The sequence below is a fragment of the Oculina patagonica genome, chromosome 11, assembly GCF_052425735.1.
Source record: "Oculina patagonica isolate OP01 chromosome 11, crgOcupat, whole genome shotgun sequence".
NCBI classification, from domain to species: Eukaryota; Metazoa; Cnidaria; class Anthozoa; order Scleractinia; family Oculinidae; genus Oculina; species Oculina patagonica.
The window spans coordinates 8,763,146-8,781,229 of NC_135768.1; the positions used below are offsets into that span (position 1 = coordinate 8,763,146).

At 37.5% G+C, this 18,084-nt stretch overlaps 2 protein-coding genes across 4 annotated transcripts in view; one reads left to right on the forward strand and one right to left on the reverse strand.

Moving 5' to 3' along the window:
• Positions 1-2,427: 2,427 nt before the first annotated feature.
• LOC144630525 (doublesex- and mab-3-related transcription factor 3-like) overlaps positions 2,428-18,084 on the forward strand; it is a 69,907-nt gene continuing 54,250 nt past the window's right edge. Inside the window, exon 1 of the mRNA XM_078488877.1 lies at positions 2,428-2,558. Coding sequence (XP_078345003.1) covers positions 2,530-2,558 — 29 coding nt within the window. The 5' untranslated portion in view covers positions 2,428-2,529. The remainder of the gene's footprint in view (positions 2,559-18,084) is intronic.
• The window catches only part of LOC144629857 (doublesex and mab-3 related transcription factor 3, truncated-like), a 34,559-nt gene continuing 23,486 nt past the window's right edge, over positions 7,012-18,084 (reverse strand). For all 3 annotated transcript variants that reach the window (XM_078488091.1, XM_078488092.1, XM_078488090.1), the window contains 3 exons: positions 13,054-13,132; positions 10,004-10,377; positions 7,012-9,406 (listed from right to left, as the gene is read on the reverse strand). In XM_078488091.1, the coding sequence (XP_078344217.1) occupies positions 8,580-9,406; positions 10,004-10,377; positions 13,054-13,055 (1,203 nt within the window). In that variant the 5' untranslated portion in view covers positions 13,056-13,132 and the 3' untranslated portion in view covers positions 7,012-8,579. The remainder of the gene's footprint in view (positions 9,407-10,003; positions 10,378-13,053; positions 13,133-18,084) is intronic.

Consider the following 18,084-nt stretch of genomic DNA (forward strand, 5'->3'; position numbering starts at 1 on the left):
GATTATGTAATTTGGGCTGCCTGTGGTTTAGAATTTGGCGGGAAACAGTTGACGCGTGTTTCTTGCCAACGTTTGCAAAACGTTTCTCTCTCAATCCGCTGGGAAAAACTAGTGTCGGGAAGAAGTGCCCGGCTCCCGCTCAACAAGGTATATTAAATGGGCTTCTTAGACACCAAAAGAAGGCAAGTATCAAACTACAACGTGTGTTGTTTAATACATCTAATAGTTGCTTTGGTTGCTGTGTTCATTCTTAGCTCGTTGTAGTATGTAAATCGGTGAGCCAGCCCACTTTAACAGTTTTGTAGTTTGGACAAAACAACATTGCAATTTAACCGACGTCCAGTGATTGAATACTCTATGAAATTATTCTTAACTTTTCAAAATTCGATAGCTCCAATGATGAGAACAACGATGAGAACCAAACAAGTGAGGAATTGACTAGCACAGAGGGTACGTTGAATACAATTGAAAGAATATATGATTTGACTTTACATGTAGATTCGGTTTTCGCAAACCATCGGCAGCGTTGTGCATATAGCGTCAACGGTACTCTGATTTTTGAAGTAAGGGCTTATTGATATGATTGACTGTAGAAGCTAACTGCAACGCTGCATTTTATGTAGGTTATGCACCTATCAATGTCAAGCCCGAGGGTGGGGGGGGGGGGGGCAGATCAGACCAAGGGATTTTGACATTTATTGGAAGCCAGAGTCAAATTCCCTAGCCCTGGGCACCTAGTGAATGTCATGCATATTTCACTTATCTCCTCTTAAATTTCTAACCCAGCAGACCGTTTTAGATGTCAAAACCCCTACCCTGGGAGAGCTTCACGATGTCAAATTCCCAACGTGAAACCCTGTCTGTATACGGGAGACCCCTATGAAGGAGTGGGGACTTTGGCCCCGCAGACAAAAAATCCTAGGTTTACGGCCCTGTAATATTTTGTCCCTCCTCTATCTTAGGCTCCAGAAAGGAATGTTTTATACCGCGGATGAGTATTTTAAGTCTCTCATCCTGATTTCATGGACTGAGATATGATGAAATTAAAGAAGAGAAATAAAAAACGGCTCATTCAGATTTTTTGCAATTTGTTCTTCGACTTCTCATCGTCGGTAGTGACATTGTCTTTCTCTGGGCCTCCGGGAACTTGAATCCAACAACCAGTTTTTCTTATGAAAAATTACCAATTAATAAAAAAAAAAATCTTCAACTTATCTTGTTATTTTCATATCCACTAAGAAGATTTTTTTCTTTTCTTTTTTTTTTCTTTTCTATCTTCTTTCTTCCCTTCTCTTTTCTTCTTCTTTTTTTATCGCTCTATGATAATATTTACTTTTTTTTTTTTTTTTAAAAAAGGTAAAAAAAACCATAAAAATATGATAAAACGAATTTCGACTGTTGTCATCATCAGGGTTTGAAAGGCGTCAAATATTGCACAATTTATAGCTAACGTATTCCTAAAGGCAACAACTGCACATAGTAATTAATTTGTTTAAGTGATATATGTAAGATGTGTTAATGACATAGGTATATGCAATGCTCTGTTGCTATACCGGTACAGTTGGGTTACAGAAAGTATTCTTTTATTGGCTAACAGTTATCCCCCCCCCCCCAACTCAATAAAATCACTAGACAATAATTATTAAAACTCTCCATGATACCCCGCAATGTTCTTTGAAGATTAAGTGTCCACCTCGTTCCCAGGGTCTCTCTCTCCCCGCCCGTCTTAGGGGGCGTGGAGAAAGAGACCCTGGGAACGAGGTTGACTAAGTGTCTGACTGAATTACCTGACTCAGTTTAAACACATCGCTGGCGGTCATTAATTAAACTACAAGGTCGACTAGAGTAGCATCTCATTTTTGTATTTTTTGTGTCAGTCGAGTGGGCGAGCAAACGAGCACACGATCGCACGTGCGCACGTTCTCACAAGCGCACGTGCCAAAGAGCGTGGGCGCACCAGCGCACGAGGTGACGCGAATCACTTCGCCCTTGTGTGTCGCGTCTCCACGTGAATGTGCGAAGTGATTTTTAGCGCACGCTCCCTTGCTTGCCCAATCGACTGATCTTAAGAAATACGAGGGACTACTCGCAGTGTAGTAAATTGACTGCAGAACATTCTGATATTGTTTAGGTGCCAGTTAAGGACTGGGTGCCTACTGAATAGCGAGTTTCTTTTTCCCGGCCGATGAGTATGCAAGAAAATTCAAAAAGAAAATCGGGTTTAGCTACGCAAATTTTTGAGATAATCATTAAAAAGGTTTGAAATCTTGAAAAAGGTGCTGACGTGGCATTTTCAAAAAAAGTTAATGGAAATATGAATTTCTTACAAATTCCCTTTGAATTTGGTTTTTCGTAAACAAAATCAACATTAGGTATAACGATCTTAAAAATAACAAACAAATACGTTGAACTTAGCACTTATACAGAAATTTCTTAACACTAGGGTCTAGATTCCGCTTGGAGTGGCTTGGAATTCCTGGCGGTGCATAACTGTGAAAATCAGTCTCCTCGACAATACCTTCCTCGTGCATGTCTCGATCGTCAACAAAAAGAGACAGGTATTTGCCCTGAATTATTCTAAATGCTTGCGAGCCAGGTTCTTTCCAGAAAACTTGAATATGGCTTCGTCCCTTGGATTGTTTGTGCAGCGCCTCAATGTAGTATTTTCTAGAGGATTTCAGTGCGATTTTCCTCGAAACTTGAATGGGATATTTTTTGTAATTGTATGGCGTTGTCCACGCCGCGCCATTTGCCGAATATACTGCGGCGATCAGTCGGGATTTCTTCGGGTTGCTGTCGGAGCTCAACCACAGCTCTGAAGTATCATCGGAAGTGATCGCGAACTCGTGTAGACCCTGCTTTTCTGGGTGAATGAACCCGAAAATTCTTTCACCGAAGTCGCTTCCTTCCGAGTGCGATCTGAACTGTTCCAAAAATTTTCGCACATACGGGAAACGAGGAAATAATGGCGAATGTCGAAGTTGTTCAACGTATGGACCGCACATTCCTTGCCATGTATGAACGTTTAACTTTCCGGCCATGTTCTCGGGAACAACTTGCTCAAAAAAAGCCGAGAGCAATTCGTGGCCAGTAATCTCGTTCTCTTTCGGGGAGAACGTGAGTTTCCCTGTTTTCCCAGAGTCCGGTTCGGGTGTCACGATTACCACTTTTCCGTCCCGATCCGAAGATTCTTCGTCTCGTTGCAACTCAATCGGATCGGACTCGGCAGGCTTATTTCGCCTACCCGAGTCAATGGCGAGAACAACGGTTGCAACAGGAGTCGGTTTGTTTGTAGGAGCTTTTGTCATGTTTAGCAACGTTTCGAAAAACTCATTTTGCTCTTTCAGTAAACGCAGGTCCTTTCTCAATGTCATTGTTGGTGTTGCGCTTTTAAATCCTGAATGCTGAAGAAAATCCTCCGCAGAGAAACTCCGATGAAGCAGAAATATCACAATAAATGGAAAAATAATGATAGGGAGTGTACATAAACACCAAATCGCTTGTCCATCTCTTTTTTTGCTATAGCGCGAGACCATCGCAAGATATCGCAGTTTTCTCCTCGCAGAACGTAAGAAATTCCACGCCAGCCTGCTCGCCTTGTTTCTGTAACTTACGTCCGCGCCTATAGCTATTCGCACTTCAAACCGTCCGTCGCCATTTCGATGGATGTAAAGCTATGCTGCCAAAATTTACTTTGAGTAGCAACTCGCCGATGTAGTACAATGCTGTAACGATGGTTTAAAGTCGCCTCAACTACTTTTACAAATTTTCCCGCGTTTGAGACGTTCACTTTACCGTCTTAGTCAAACCAAATCACGCAAGCGTGTGACCCGACCAGCCTGTATTATGCATGAAGAAGCTGTTTCGAATTGCTTCTTTGCGCCAGTGAAGAGTTTTATGCATCATTGACAATTGTTTGTCGAAGAAGGCTGCCGATAGGTTGTTTTACTCCTCGCATTGTTAGCGAAATCAAACGCATCGCTTCATGTGCGTTTTGGATGTCAAATAGAAAACAAGTTTTCTTTAACATGTTACTTTTTTGCTACAACTTAATAAGAACGGAGAAAGAAAGAAAGCTAAGCTAAGCGATGTCATGAAAAATGACTTTTTTAAACATTGCCTTGTAGTTTCATTAAAAAAAAATAGACGCTAACTCTCGGGTAAACCAAATTCGTGAATTTAGCTTTCGGTTAAAAAAGCTAATGGCCTTAATTGTGAAGTTCACGGTTCACGCTTTCAATCGCTCTCAAAATCACAATTCACGGTATCATTTCACGCTTCACGATGTCAACAACGCACGGTTTATGCTCTCACGGCTCAGTAACACATGTCAATTAGCAACGCATATTTTGGTCTTGTAACGCGCCTACAGAACCGTAGATCAAACAAACGTATCATATGAGAAGGATGAACAGTCTCGTGGTTTTTGCAGTAACTTTGTATGCGTGGAAGATAAATCCATTCCTAAAACAAAACTATAACAATAAATAAAGGGTCTTAGGCATTGCAAAAATGCATTGTGATTAATATTTAAGGTTCTTCTGGGAAATGGCATACTGGAGGTGCAATAACCGTGAACAAGTCCATTGATTTTCGTGTTAGCACGACGGGTAAAAGAAGTCACTTGTTTACTTCATTACATGAAGCGGATAGTCAAATAACTCAACCGTCCATGTAAAAACTGTAGCAAAAATACCCCAGGCTTTACAATTTGTGAATTTCTTTGAAATACTTCTTGGTACGGTCGGAGAAACAACCTATGGCTTCATTCCCAAAAACTGACGAAGCTCGCGGCTTCCAATAGAGAGTTCTAGTCTTTTCTGAGTGGTAATTATGCCTTTGCCGTTTTACGTCCATTAATTGGTGTGATCATTTAAATAAAAGCTATCGAGCAGTACTTTCTGAGACGAATGCAGTGAGCTCCCATCAAAAAAGAACCCGGAGATCTTCGCAGTTTTATTTAAGCACAGTCATTTTGCTGATTTAAAAGTACTTGAGGAGAAAGCCTGAAAAAAATCAGTCTGCAACTTTAAGGGGAGTCGAACTGACATACAAGACCATATTTTGTGAGAGCGGTACAAACGCCCTGGTGACCAAGAGCATTTGGACGTGAACCATAAAAGTCATAGGTTCGAATCCCACTGACACCTGATGTTTTTCATGCGCGCGGAAACAACTTGAAAAGTTGCCTTATTTTAAAATTGCATCCATTTCCACCGAGGCATTCGCGCAAAGGCGCTTTCACAGTTCTAGATAAAAAAAATTTCATTTTTTATTCCAGATTTGCGTTAAAATCTGGTTAAATCCGTGATAAAACCTCTTTAATTCGGTGGCAAATCTGGCTGAGAGGTGCTAAGAGGGGTGGGGCCGGCAATGAATACTAGGCCCTAGTCGCGAAGTAAGAAAGACGCGAAGATTTTGTCCCCTCGGGTCTCATACTTTTTCAGCAAAAAAAGGTAGCGGACCCACCCTCTTCGCTACTGAAATTCTAAAACAGCACCGAGAAAATTTAGGAACTGTACATGTTAGGTTAAATGAGACTGCAATGATTGGGAATTTATTTGCCTATTGACGTTATCTCGCTTTTGTTTTTTTTATTAATAACCAAGAGAAAATAACAACTTATTCTCATTCTCGCAATTGTAATTTGAACGACATTCCATCGAAATATACAACTGACAAGAGATTATCGTTCAAACTTTCTATTGTTGTTCATCTGAAAGCTTTATTTTTTAATAAAAAGAGGGGTCCCGTATTTTTGTAGGAGCAGGAAGACCTTATATACCCTTTTAGATATTCATATTGAAGACAGACAACTTTCACATCAGAAGCATTATTTGAGTACTGGCTACGTCATTTTTCTAAAAATTTTTAAATTCATTCAAGAAAAGCACCAGAAAATGATTCCTTAGTCACGAAAACGACGATTTATCCCTCTTGCGAGCCAAGCCATATAGAAAAAGTCGCGCGCGCCCTAATCACGTATTAAAGTGTAAATGACAGAAAAATATTTTCTGCTTATTTGAAAGGCCTTTCGAAATAAGAAGAATGGCGTTTTTCTTTTCGAAATATCTTTTTTCGTTTCAGAGATATTGCGTTTTTGTGTTATGCAAATTAGATCAGTGATGACGTCATAAGATTTGACTCTAAAAAATGGTAAAATACTGAATAAAAAATATCTCTGGAAATATTGAAGCAGTGTTCTTGAAACTTGGCGCCACAAATGTGCATCACAACAGGAACAAAATGACACCCTTAGTATTGTTGCCATAGCAACTCTTTCAGCTCCAGTCTCTCTCTGTCAAAAAGACAAATATCCCCATATCTGACCTCTAAAGTGAGACAAAGGGTCCTGCTTAGAACAGACATAGTTCCCATATTGCCTTAATTCCCACCATCGGTTTGACTGTGCTAGATGTTCTTGGTTTAAGACAAAAACTGGGAATTTCAGTTTTTATTGAGACAGCACCAGCGGCAAACTGTTGTCATGGCAACAGCCCTAAGAGTGACATTTTGTTTCTTTTGTGATGCACATTTGTGGTGCCAAGTTTCAAGAACACTGTTTAGTTTTAGAGATTTGTTTATTCAGTATTTTACCATTTTTTAGAGACGTCATCACTGATCTAATTTGCATAATACAAAAACGTCAATATCTCTGAAACGAAAAAAGATATTTCAAAAAGAAAAACGCCATTCTACTGAATTTTGAAAGGCCTTTCAAATAAGCAGGAAATATTTTTCATGTCATATACACTTTAAATTATGCGCAGTACGGGATGCGCAATGCAATACTGAGGAATGACCTTAACATAGTACTGAAATTTTTTGTAATTTTAATTTAATGTAATTTGTTCAGCTTAAAAACGCTTAAAGAGCAGTGTAAACCAAACACTACCCTGACACTTAAAGAAATAAAGTTATAAATTCATTGAACAACCGGTAGATTTAGCTAACTTTTGAGGGAGAGTTATCATATAAAATAAAACATCAAACCAACAAACTATTTTCAAATCTTGCAGTTGGCACATTTTTATTGTATTTTTCGCCTTCTTGTAAAAATGAACTTTTACAAACATGACTAATGTATATAATTTAAATTTCGAAAAGAGGCTATAATATTTATTCATATTTTTCACACACGTATATAAGTTCATGTATATAATGTTGAGCTCTGTAACATGCAGAAAATAAAACACGATATTTCTACATGCGTATTTTCACAAAAGTACATATAAACGTATGCATGTCTCGAAGTACAATAACCTATTTTTTGTCACATTCTACACTAAAAGTATTATAAGCTTAAAAACGGGAATAACATTTATTAGAGTGAACCAAACTCTAAACTCACTTTTTTCCGCGCTTTCTACAGTTGAATTCAAATTTGAAGTATTATTTACTATCCTATTCTAAACATTCGGTAAGGCTAATATTAAGACTATTAAATATTTTAGTCTCGGTATGTTCACATTTTGTGGTCTGTAAGCTTTAAAGATAGTGGCTCGGAAGTCAGTGATCGCTTGTCAGGAAATCATAAAGCGCTTTCTTGTTTATTTTATCCCCATGCACAAGACGGAACACCTTGTATGAAACATAATGAAAAGCAAACATGATAAAACGATTTATATCAACTGGCTTACTTACAGAACGATAACCGAACGCGATCATTATTGTCGAGTATTAAAAATAAAGATTTCGTTAACACTTCTGTATACTTTAACACACTACACTAAAGCTTAGAGACCACAACCATTACCTTAATCCTCTACGTCCCAATACGTTAATTAATTTATGCTATCTCTACTATGATCTATAACCAAATTTGCCGCAGAAAATACACAAACCATTGCAAGGAAAAGATTGATAATGCCTCTCAGAGACCAAAGCTAATAGCACTATATTTGTGACAATAATAAATATTACTGAGAAACAAACAAACAAACAAACAAACAAACAAACTCGACGAGCTTTTTTCTATCTTGGGTTTTGTTGCTTGGCCCTCTAGTCAACCCGCGTCAATAACAGCTAATATTATGTAAAAGTATCTTTTATGACTTTATACGCAAACATGGCGTACAAACTAGCGATTTTTTTTTCTCGCGGAAAGAGCGTTTTTTACGAAGGTTGTTGTTATATATACACAAAGAAATCTTTACATCGTCTTTGACGATGAACGTAAAAGAGTTGAATTTATAGCTCTTAGAGTTTTTAACCATTTTTTTACATGTAATAGTCCGAGGAAATTCCCTTATAAATTTTAGTCGTAACAAAATTTTAATCCCCTTCGTTAAATAATTGCAGTAAATGAGCCGAGCATCTGTATATCGTTAATAATTAACCCTTTAAGCACCAAATATCAACACACAAATTCTCCTCACATGGTTTCCAATTTTCTCCTAGTAAAATTTGAGAGAATTTATCTAACAATCAACAAAAAATTGCTTTTGTTAGGAGAAGTGTCGTGTTTATAGCTTGACTTAAAGGGTTAATGTATACAAACTTATGAAGAAATTAACTGATGCTTAAAGATACGTTTCAACACATATTCATGAAAGAAAATATTTATACGAACATCTGCGTTATTTGTGGAGCTTTTGCCCACAGAAAGCACAAAAATTGTCCTCGCAATTTGCTTTTCGACCGCACTTCGTGCAAAAATGTACCATCACCGCTTTTTCCTCTCCTTTGGGAGACCCTGAGCCTGCGCTAACAGTGTTCGGCGGTGAAGCCAAGACGGCGTCCATGGAGAAAGGATAACCGCTGACCTGTGGTTTCGGCTTGAGTAATGGCGGCGGTGGCGGGTAGGGACAGCTTGGACTTAGAGGGGGCCTGTGGAAAGCATGCGAAAAAGGCTCCGGCTTGCGAAAGAGCGGAGGTCCTTGAAAGTGTAGGGCTGGATGAATTGCAGTTGGTGCACCCCCGACACTGCCAATCACTGGCACAGGCATGCGTAGAGGAAACTGTTTCTTTTGTTCCTGATTTTGAAGTAAGCACTCTATTGCCTGAACAACGTTTCCTCCGCAACCTTGAAGGACTAACTCGAGCACGCTTCGGCACTGACTCGGGAAAGCTCGCATTAACAACACGAGCGGATCTTGTTGGATTTTTCTTCCCACGTTCGGGCTTTCTGAAGTTCGGGGCATCTTCGATTGAAGTCGGAGGACATCGATTTCATCGTGTGGCACCTCTCCGTTGATTTTCCTCTTCGGGGACTGAAGCGGAGTTCCGTTTTCGCTCGGTGTGACCATCTTGTCGCCTTCTTCTTCATGTTCCGGTGTTTTCTCCGGTTCGGTCTTTATTCGTACACCGTCGATTATCGTCGGTTCAGGTTCGGAAGGGTGTTCGCTTTGAGAATCAGCGTTTTCTTCGGATGCTGTCGGGGACAGTTGCTGATCGATACCTTCATCTGTGGATTGACGACAAAGAAGAAGGAAAATAAATTAGCTCTTTGTATTAATTTAGCTCTGACAAACGTCCAAGGCAAGGAAACCTAATTTTATAGTCTAATTATGTGGAACAAGTAGTGTAGATTTTAATGATCCAGCCAGAGAAGCAGCTTTCCGTTAACGTTTATTCTTTGAGAGATAAATTATTCCGAAGACCCGACGACCTAGCTACAAAGATTTCCAAGCTGGCCCGAAGAGTTCCGAAAACGACCCGAGACCTTAGAGTTTGAACAACATTGGTAGGTCAGCAAATATTTCCTATAGTCTAACGAATATTTCCGAAGATCACCCAATCACTACTCTTAATCACACTTCATTTGCAGTCTATGTATTGGGGATTCTTTTTTTATTTTTTTTTTTTTTTTTTTTTTTTTTTTTTTTTAAATTTTTTTTTTTTTTTTTTTTTTTTTTTTTTTTTTTTTTTTTTTTTTTTTTTTTTTTTTTTTTTTTTTTTTTTTTTTTTTAAAAAAAAAAAAAAAACTATAATGAGAAGAAAGAGATTTAGTTAAGCATCACTTATGTTACCTACACTAATAAGTGAAAGGCTGAAAGCATACCTTCATAATCCGTGTCACTATCATTCCTTCCGTGTATCGTTGGCATTGAGCTTAGCACCATTGAAGGCCTTTGATAAACATCATCTCCAAACACCTTGCCTACTTGTTCCTTATCTCCGTCTTTAGGTTCCATTTTTTGCGTCATCTCTGTGTTTTTTCTCTGTTGCCGCAAGAGGGCCACCCGAGCGGCCGTTATTCGCTGGCGCTCAGCGATGAGAAGGCATTTAGAACAGGTACAGTCCCTCCATCTGCAGTAGTGTTTGTGTCCCTTGAGCCACGACAGAGCGCCATGATTACGGCAGCGCGCGCATTTTGGAATGCGGTGGTACAAGGCGCTACCCGGGGAGGGTACCCTCGGAAGAATTTCACTCATCCTAAAAGCAATCAAGGGAATACGGTTTAGAACATTTCAGTAAGGGACGTGTTACGGCTGAGTTTAGTCTATTTTATTAAGTTTTGCCAAATACTCACTATGAAACTTTTAAAGTTATAAAATACAGAAAAAGCGAAGAAGTCACTTAGACTTTATTGCCTATGACTCTAAATGACAAAAGCATAGCTTCATTACAAACAAATATTTCTCCCAGACGATATAATAAAAGTTGCAACAAACGAATTAACTGTTCAGCCTAACAGTTTTTCAAAACCCAATATTGCAATCTGTTTTAATCTTCTTCGACTTTTGTCCATCCGAACTCTTTTGTATTTGCTGTGTTATTGAAATGTTCCTTCGCTGTTTTAAGTGCTCTTTTTATACCTTCACTCAATTTGGTGGCCATTTTATTGTTTCTGAATTTTGGTTAAAATTAATCCGTTACACCGTTCCTTTGATACCTACTCAACGTCATGCACCTAGCTATACAGACCTTTTGTCGCTAAAGCGTGGGACAATCTTTGCTATATTATACAGGCTGGGTAAAAATTCTTTGTATGGGAAGCGACAGTTAATCGCAAGAGGGCGCATTAAACAAATGGGTTCACGGCGGGTATCAGATTTGAAATAAGTGCAAAATTAATCCGGGAAATCACGTACATCTTCGTCCTCACGATATGCAATTCTCGATAAAGCTTCCGTTTAACTCATTTTAGGCCTAAACATGCACATTCCTACAATCTGAGATCTTTTTTTTTACTACTTTCAGTCCGTAATTTCGATCAAATTGTTAATTCTCCTTATCCTCGCTGAAAGCAGTACATACATTTCTTTTGAAATTAGTTTCAAAAACTTTGATGGCACATCATGAGAAAGTTGATCATTTTCTATATTTTCATCATGAACTGCCTACTTGACGATGTATTAACATTTTAAAGAGAAATTGTTTGTGGATCGTTCTTCTACAAGAAGTTTCACCTTATTTAACCAAGTTTTCATGATGGACCTTGAAACGTTTGTTATATTGTGGTTGTTTGATAGTAATGGGTTAAAAAAATCACTTTGAGCAATGAAATGGGCCAAAATTTATTGTAATTAAAGTCTCGCCTAAAACACGTGAGGCCGTAACAAACCGAGATAAAATAAATATTGCTAACGTTCCGAAATATAACGTCAATAGTGGGGCAAACGTGTTCCGGTTTTTGATGAATCTTCGTACAAGCATTCGAATGGTTTCCGATTTATTATCGACCAAGAAATATAGGGCCAGCGCCCGTAAGTGGATGACGTCATGTTACCTAGCAACTGCTTTGCCGAAAACCGCCGACATGGTCCCACATTTCGAGGAGAAAGTTCTCGGATTTGAACAACACGAATTTCTGTGCCCAACCTATGTGATATTTTTGCACAAATCATTATGTGCACGAAAATGTCTTGAGCTTTCTATTCGTTGTTGTTTTTCCCTGAGTTGTCAGTGATACGAAGTCTGTCTTATTACGTAAGCAAAGGTTGAGAAACACCAAAGTACTGCAATAAATACCTCGATATTTTGTTATAACTGTCTAACACTGATTTTGGAAAAACAAGTTTAGTCATTTCGAAATCTTGAAACTATAAAATTGGCCACTTGAAAACAGTAATTTCAATGGGCTTATTTTTCCAAGAGGGAGCCACAACGCGGAATGCAGGTTTTCTATGAGTATTTGACGCAAAAAGCTTCAGAAAATTTGTCTGCTGAAATATTCACAAAATTTTACAAAGATAAGCGACAAAAGATTTGTCTTGTTAAATATAAAGTATGTTGAGTACAATTTGTGCTGAGAAGGAGTGTTTTCGATTTATTTTCCATGTGCATGTGTTTGTTTGCAATATTGTCGTACGGTCATTGACCTACAAAAGAAATGTGTAAACTGTAGGCTTTCCAACAAATCTACAACAACATTTCAGAAATCTAGCTCACTAAACGAAGATTTTCTGACATGAGATTCTCATGGAGAATAATTCGCACCTTACGTGCCAGAGCCCCCTTAAATCACATTCGAAATGGTGAAATTGGAACTGTTGAAGTTTACGAGTGTGTTCTCAGACGATAAATAACTTGATCTAGCTAGGTTAGAGAAGACGTTTTAGTATATTGTGCAAGATAAAAATTCATGAAACAACAAGTAATTTCATGCGGAAACCAAAGTCCTGCCGAACTGAGTACAATGCGACAACTGAAGAGGCATTATCGTATGTAACTTAAAACGTGTACTTTTTGAAAATAGGCTGGGAGCAGTAAATTTGTCACCGAGCTGTTTAGATCGTTTGGAATATTGCATGATTGCAACATAACCTATACTACGAAATACAAATAGATTGGTGTTTTTGTACACTCTGTACATTCTTGACAAAGTTACCTTTCAAGACTCATATATATAGCACAGAATATTGCATAATAGAAAAGCGCATACAAAAATTATAGATTAAGAATGCTAGAGAATTGGGCACTTCGCAAGTATGAGGCAACTTAATAAGCTGTGAAAAAAACTATCGCAAAAAATAGCTTTAACGAGAGTTCGACCTTGTGGCCTTGGGCCGCAATACATCGCGATGCCAATATGCCATAGAACAACGCTAAAAACATGCAAACACGGGATAAAAATATAAAAGAAGAAAATCAAACTTTTCAACTTACATTTTGCCAAATGTTCCAACACTCAAGGTTGTCTTCGATGAGTAAGGTAACTTGGTTGGTTGAACCAAAGTCTTTTATCCTGGGAAGGAAAAAAACGCAGCTCGTTTTAAGAATGACCTGCAGTCGACGAAGCGAACAATAACAACTGGCTGCAGTGATATTTCGCTCAGTTAACTTGACCATGATCTCAGCATGAATACGTAAACAATCGATATTGTAAAAGCAGGAAATATGAGAAAAACTCTTTACGAAGTAATGAACAATATTTTTTCCGGAGCAGCCGACGCAAATGAAACAGAGAATGTTAAGTTCAAAGCTTAGCGTGCGCGTTTTACTGTAAAATCGACTGCTACGAGAAAAAAAGATGCCGCATCAAAAAAAAAATTATCAGAAAAAGCTATAATTCAACAAAACAGCACGCTTAATTTTTTGAAATTTACCAGATAACGGAATAGCTTATGAGCTTGCTCGTCTATTAATTATACTCTTTTTACCTATTAATTTGTCTTCAACGCTCTTAAAGAAAAATAGTTGACACCCTTTCCTTCATCTTGCTGCTCATTAAAAACGTACTTGTCAATTCTGTGAGAAATGCCCCAGCCGTGTGCTGTTTTGCTCAATTGCTTAAGAACAAATCGCGCTAGAATACTTTGTTGTGTATTTAACCGTTTTGTTTCACCACAAAGAAACTCTTTTTCACTTTTTTTTTCGTTTCAAAGTTACTTAATATACTTCACATATAATTCAGCACTATTTCGATCATTAAAAGTTTTATTTTCATTTTAAATTATATTTTTATCAGTCGTAGTATAAGCTATATCTGCAGTTATGTATTCTAACTGAAATGTGGTAAGGAGGAAAATGTGGTTTAATAGATCTTTCTTTTCAACTGAACTGAAATTCGAAACAATCGAGTGGAACTTAAGCTAATTGCTCGAGGGCAATCATAAACCAGGTTGTTATGTTATGGTAGGGTAGGCTTTTAAGTGTCAAAATACATTCTTCAATAATGAGGTGGTAAAAACACAAGAAGGCCAAAGAATTAAATGTCTTATTTCATGTACCCATGTAAAATTTGTTGTGTTCTTTTATGGTAATCAAGCACATGTTCTGTATATTTTTTGCGATGGAAACAAATCTTAGTTCTCAGTGAATAAATTCGCTTGTTTTCATGTGGCCATATGATTTGCATTTAACACTCTACTCACCAGTTCAAGTGGCCAATTTTGTAAAACGACTACTCAAAGTTTAGTTAATGGCCGCTTCAAATCGGCTATTCAGTGTGGGAAACGCCTGATTTTATTACAAAAACACGCCCAAAGGAAGTAATCAAAGGGAATGTTGGTTACTTTATTAGACTTGTTGCGAAAGCTTTTAGCGAAAATTGCTACAATCTCGTTTCCTTGTTGTGAAACTCTTGCATTTACTCCATGGACATTTAACCGATTCCACACCCTCTGTTTAGACTACCGAGATATCAAAAGTGTTTATTTTTATGAATGCAATCTGTATGTGCTTTGAATAACTATACGACAATTGTCGTGTTTTCACGATGGACTTGAAGTGTGCCACAATTTTTAAGTCAAACGCATTTTTTTAAAGTACTTGGTTAGTTTCTCTTTTTAGTTTTTCTTTTCATGCATAATCTTTTCAAGCGAAATAAAAAACTTAGTATGTGTGTAAAATAATACTTGCTCCTTTATTTTGAGGACACTATGGTAAATACATGTATGTGTATTTTAGCGGAATACTCATAACTTATTTCACTTACATCAGAAAGTACTTGCAAGCCAATTTGTAAAACTTGTTTTTTTCAAGACTCGATAGCAATTTACTCGTTGTAATTTGCGTTTGGTTTCAGTTAAAACTGAGAAATATCACTGAGTGCAGGTGTCTACTAGCTATAGCTTAATTAAGAGAGAGAAATAAAGGCCGGCCTTTTTTCGAGCTACAATTATTGCGAATTAAATGCTCTGATGGAAGTAGAAAAACACTTTGTTTTTTCTCATTTGTCTTTTTTTCGTGGCGCGCGCCAGAAATATGAAATTATGAGCCAGCTGTTTAAACTTGGTGGTAATTAATCGCCAAATGAAAAATCTGAAGGCAGAAAATTGTCTGACAGGACAGTTTGATTAAAACGCCATAGAAAATGAATTTAAATGATTTCAAAAGATAGCAAATGCTGAGGCTTTAATTAGCCTTGGGCTGAAAGATTTTGGAGAATTATTTTATGAAGCAAAAACACTAAAACTTTAAATGCACTAAGTAATCAATTGCAAACCGAACCACAATAAAGCTGAGTGATTAGCTGTAGCTCTTGTCTATTTGTTATTTCGGCTATCTGTCTAGGAGTAAAGGTTTCTGGAATTGACAATCGCTGACGATTGCCGAAGTTGTTTGTATTTCGGTTGTTCGCTGTTCGTTGCTCGCAAGACCTTGTCGCAATTATTTCACATTCGCCATATAAAAGACGATCGCAAGTTGCCTATCGAACAACATCCAATCTAGGTTTAGTTTTCGACTTTTCTTGTCGCGATGGATACTAGGATAAACCACACCCGAGGCAGGTAAAACGAAGGCTACAAATTGTTTGCTATTCCCGGTTCTTTTGATGCTGTTTTATGTACTTTGTTTTCATAATTTGCAATTGCTATTTATAAATGTCATGCTGATCTTCATTTGCACGAAAAAGGAAGAGGTTGCAATGATTTATTTCTCGCATGTTTCTGTCTAAGAATATTGCATCTTTAACTGTGTCCTCAACACAAAACATATGATTTGTCATTGCTTGTTCGACAGTTAACTCGATATTTTTTTTTTAAAACAGAGTTGCAACAATAGAGATCAACATCTTTGAATTCCTCTCTAACAGAGCAGTACTTTGTAAACTTGGGCATTTGACATGGATAAAGAAAATCATTAACTAACATGCTGTCTTGATCTACTTTTAAATTCTCAGAAACAAACTTTAAAGCCAATATAAGGCGATCGGAGAAAAGAATTAATTCTTCGAGCTAAGAACGAACGGAGATAAGTTTCACACTGGAAACAAAAGCCCACATTCATCATTTAGCTTTATACTAACCATGCATTTTGTGAAGTGGATTTCGAGGTATGCTCAGTGCAGATTAACTGAATTGTAATGTCTGAGAAGATCTAGTTCATTAAAGCTATATTAAGAAAGGTCTAAAGTATTTTTGTCTTTTACAGCGGCTTAAAAGCTCGACTGAATTTGTAGGTTTTACTGCCAGAATTGTTATTCTAGCCAAAGCACCTCCAAGTTCGCAATGACCTTTGAATGATGTGGATATTTCAACTTGCAGGGCCAGTTTCTTTGTTTATTTTATCTTATCACTAAAGTTCGTTTCGTTTCGTTTTTCTTTGTGATTGTAGATTCGACTAGATTTACTTCGCCGAACGCCTTTTGGAATCCAAGGAAGGGAACAGTTCTAAATGCTCAGGCTGACAAACGTGGACAATTTATCGGACAGTGAATAACTTATCGAACGCTCTGTTAAGACTAAGCTAACAAGTTATTGTAAGCCGAATAAATAAGCTATTCAGCCCAATGTTTTTACAAGATCAAGTGGTGGTTGTTTGAATTCCAACAGGATTATTGTCACAAATGAACAAATTGACGTATAGCTGAAGCAAGCTTAAACAGTCTTTGCCCTCTAAAAATAGCGCTGACAACTAAATTAAAGGTGAACAAGTTGCACGTCCCAGAACTTAAACAAACAAGTGGCAGGAAAAACGCACAGAATTAAGTCAAAGAAACCAGGAAAATGTTTCATCATTCTGTTCAATTTTACAATGAGAGCTAAGATGGAATTTATTGAATGTCGGGATTTAAGAATTCTGGAAAAAACTGTATTGGGTTTTCTTTGATAGATGGCGGTAACCGCTTAAATACCAAACATTTTCAATGTTTTAGCTGTACAAAGAAAATATATTGTTAAGCGCTTAAAAATGTTTTTAAAAGGGTCATTTAACTATCACAAAACGTCCTTGACATTGCAAAGATTTCTGGCGTGATACTAAAGAGGTCACTAAAGCGGGAATATGTACGTACATGTATGTACAAAGTTGAAGAAAAACCTTCGACCTGAAATCGATTGCCCGGTAGCATAAATACTGAAACCTCAATGAAAATCGCACTCAACTTGTTTCTGAGAAAACGCCAAATGCTGTTACACTTTTTAAAAGTAATTCAAGAGCTGGTCTTCGAGTTGAAAGGGTGCAGAGAAAAGTAAACTTTCCTCTGAACTAAATAAGGTTTTTATCACAGCGTTTGTTCGCATTTTGGAAGGTTAATATAAAATAGTTATTTTCGTCGGAAATGATACCAACTAGTCTTCAAAACACCTCAAAGTATGCGGAGTGTTGGATTTGGAAAAAAAAATCAAGTGGCTATCTAAGTTTTTGAATTAATCCTTTCCTGTTCTGCCTCTTTCCTATGAGAAAAACTGCTAAAATAACTAAACGTGATAAAATGTTTTGCAGCATTAAACTGTATGCGCACCATGACCAGAAAAGCCGGGCTGTTTTGCTGTTTTCACAACAGTTCGCAAGCCATGCCACGGCAGTTTTAAGGTTTTCAAAATATGTTACCTGTTGATTACATAAAAAATTTGACGCTAAATACATACAATCTACTTAGGATTGACATTTGAAAATATCTTTGTATAGACGACCTTTTTGTTTATAATTCTTTGCATTTTTGCTTAGAAAATGTTTTATTCGCGAGTTGGCGTCTATTTCGTCTTGCTTGTGTGCAATAATTCACGTATAAACTCTTACGAAAACCATTTAACAGGGATAGAATGGTTTTCCTGCTCTATGCAACGTACATTGCGGAATCAAGGCTACTTGAAACGGGGAAAAAATACTAAATATTTCCCAAGTAGGTCGTGATTGATGAAGTATTTAGTAGTGCGGGATTGCATTCTCAACCATTTCATGAAATCCATTTTGTATGACACGACCTTTTCCACACCAACAACATCGCTGTAATAATTGTATCCTACAAAA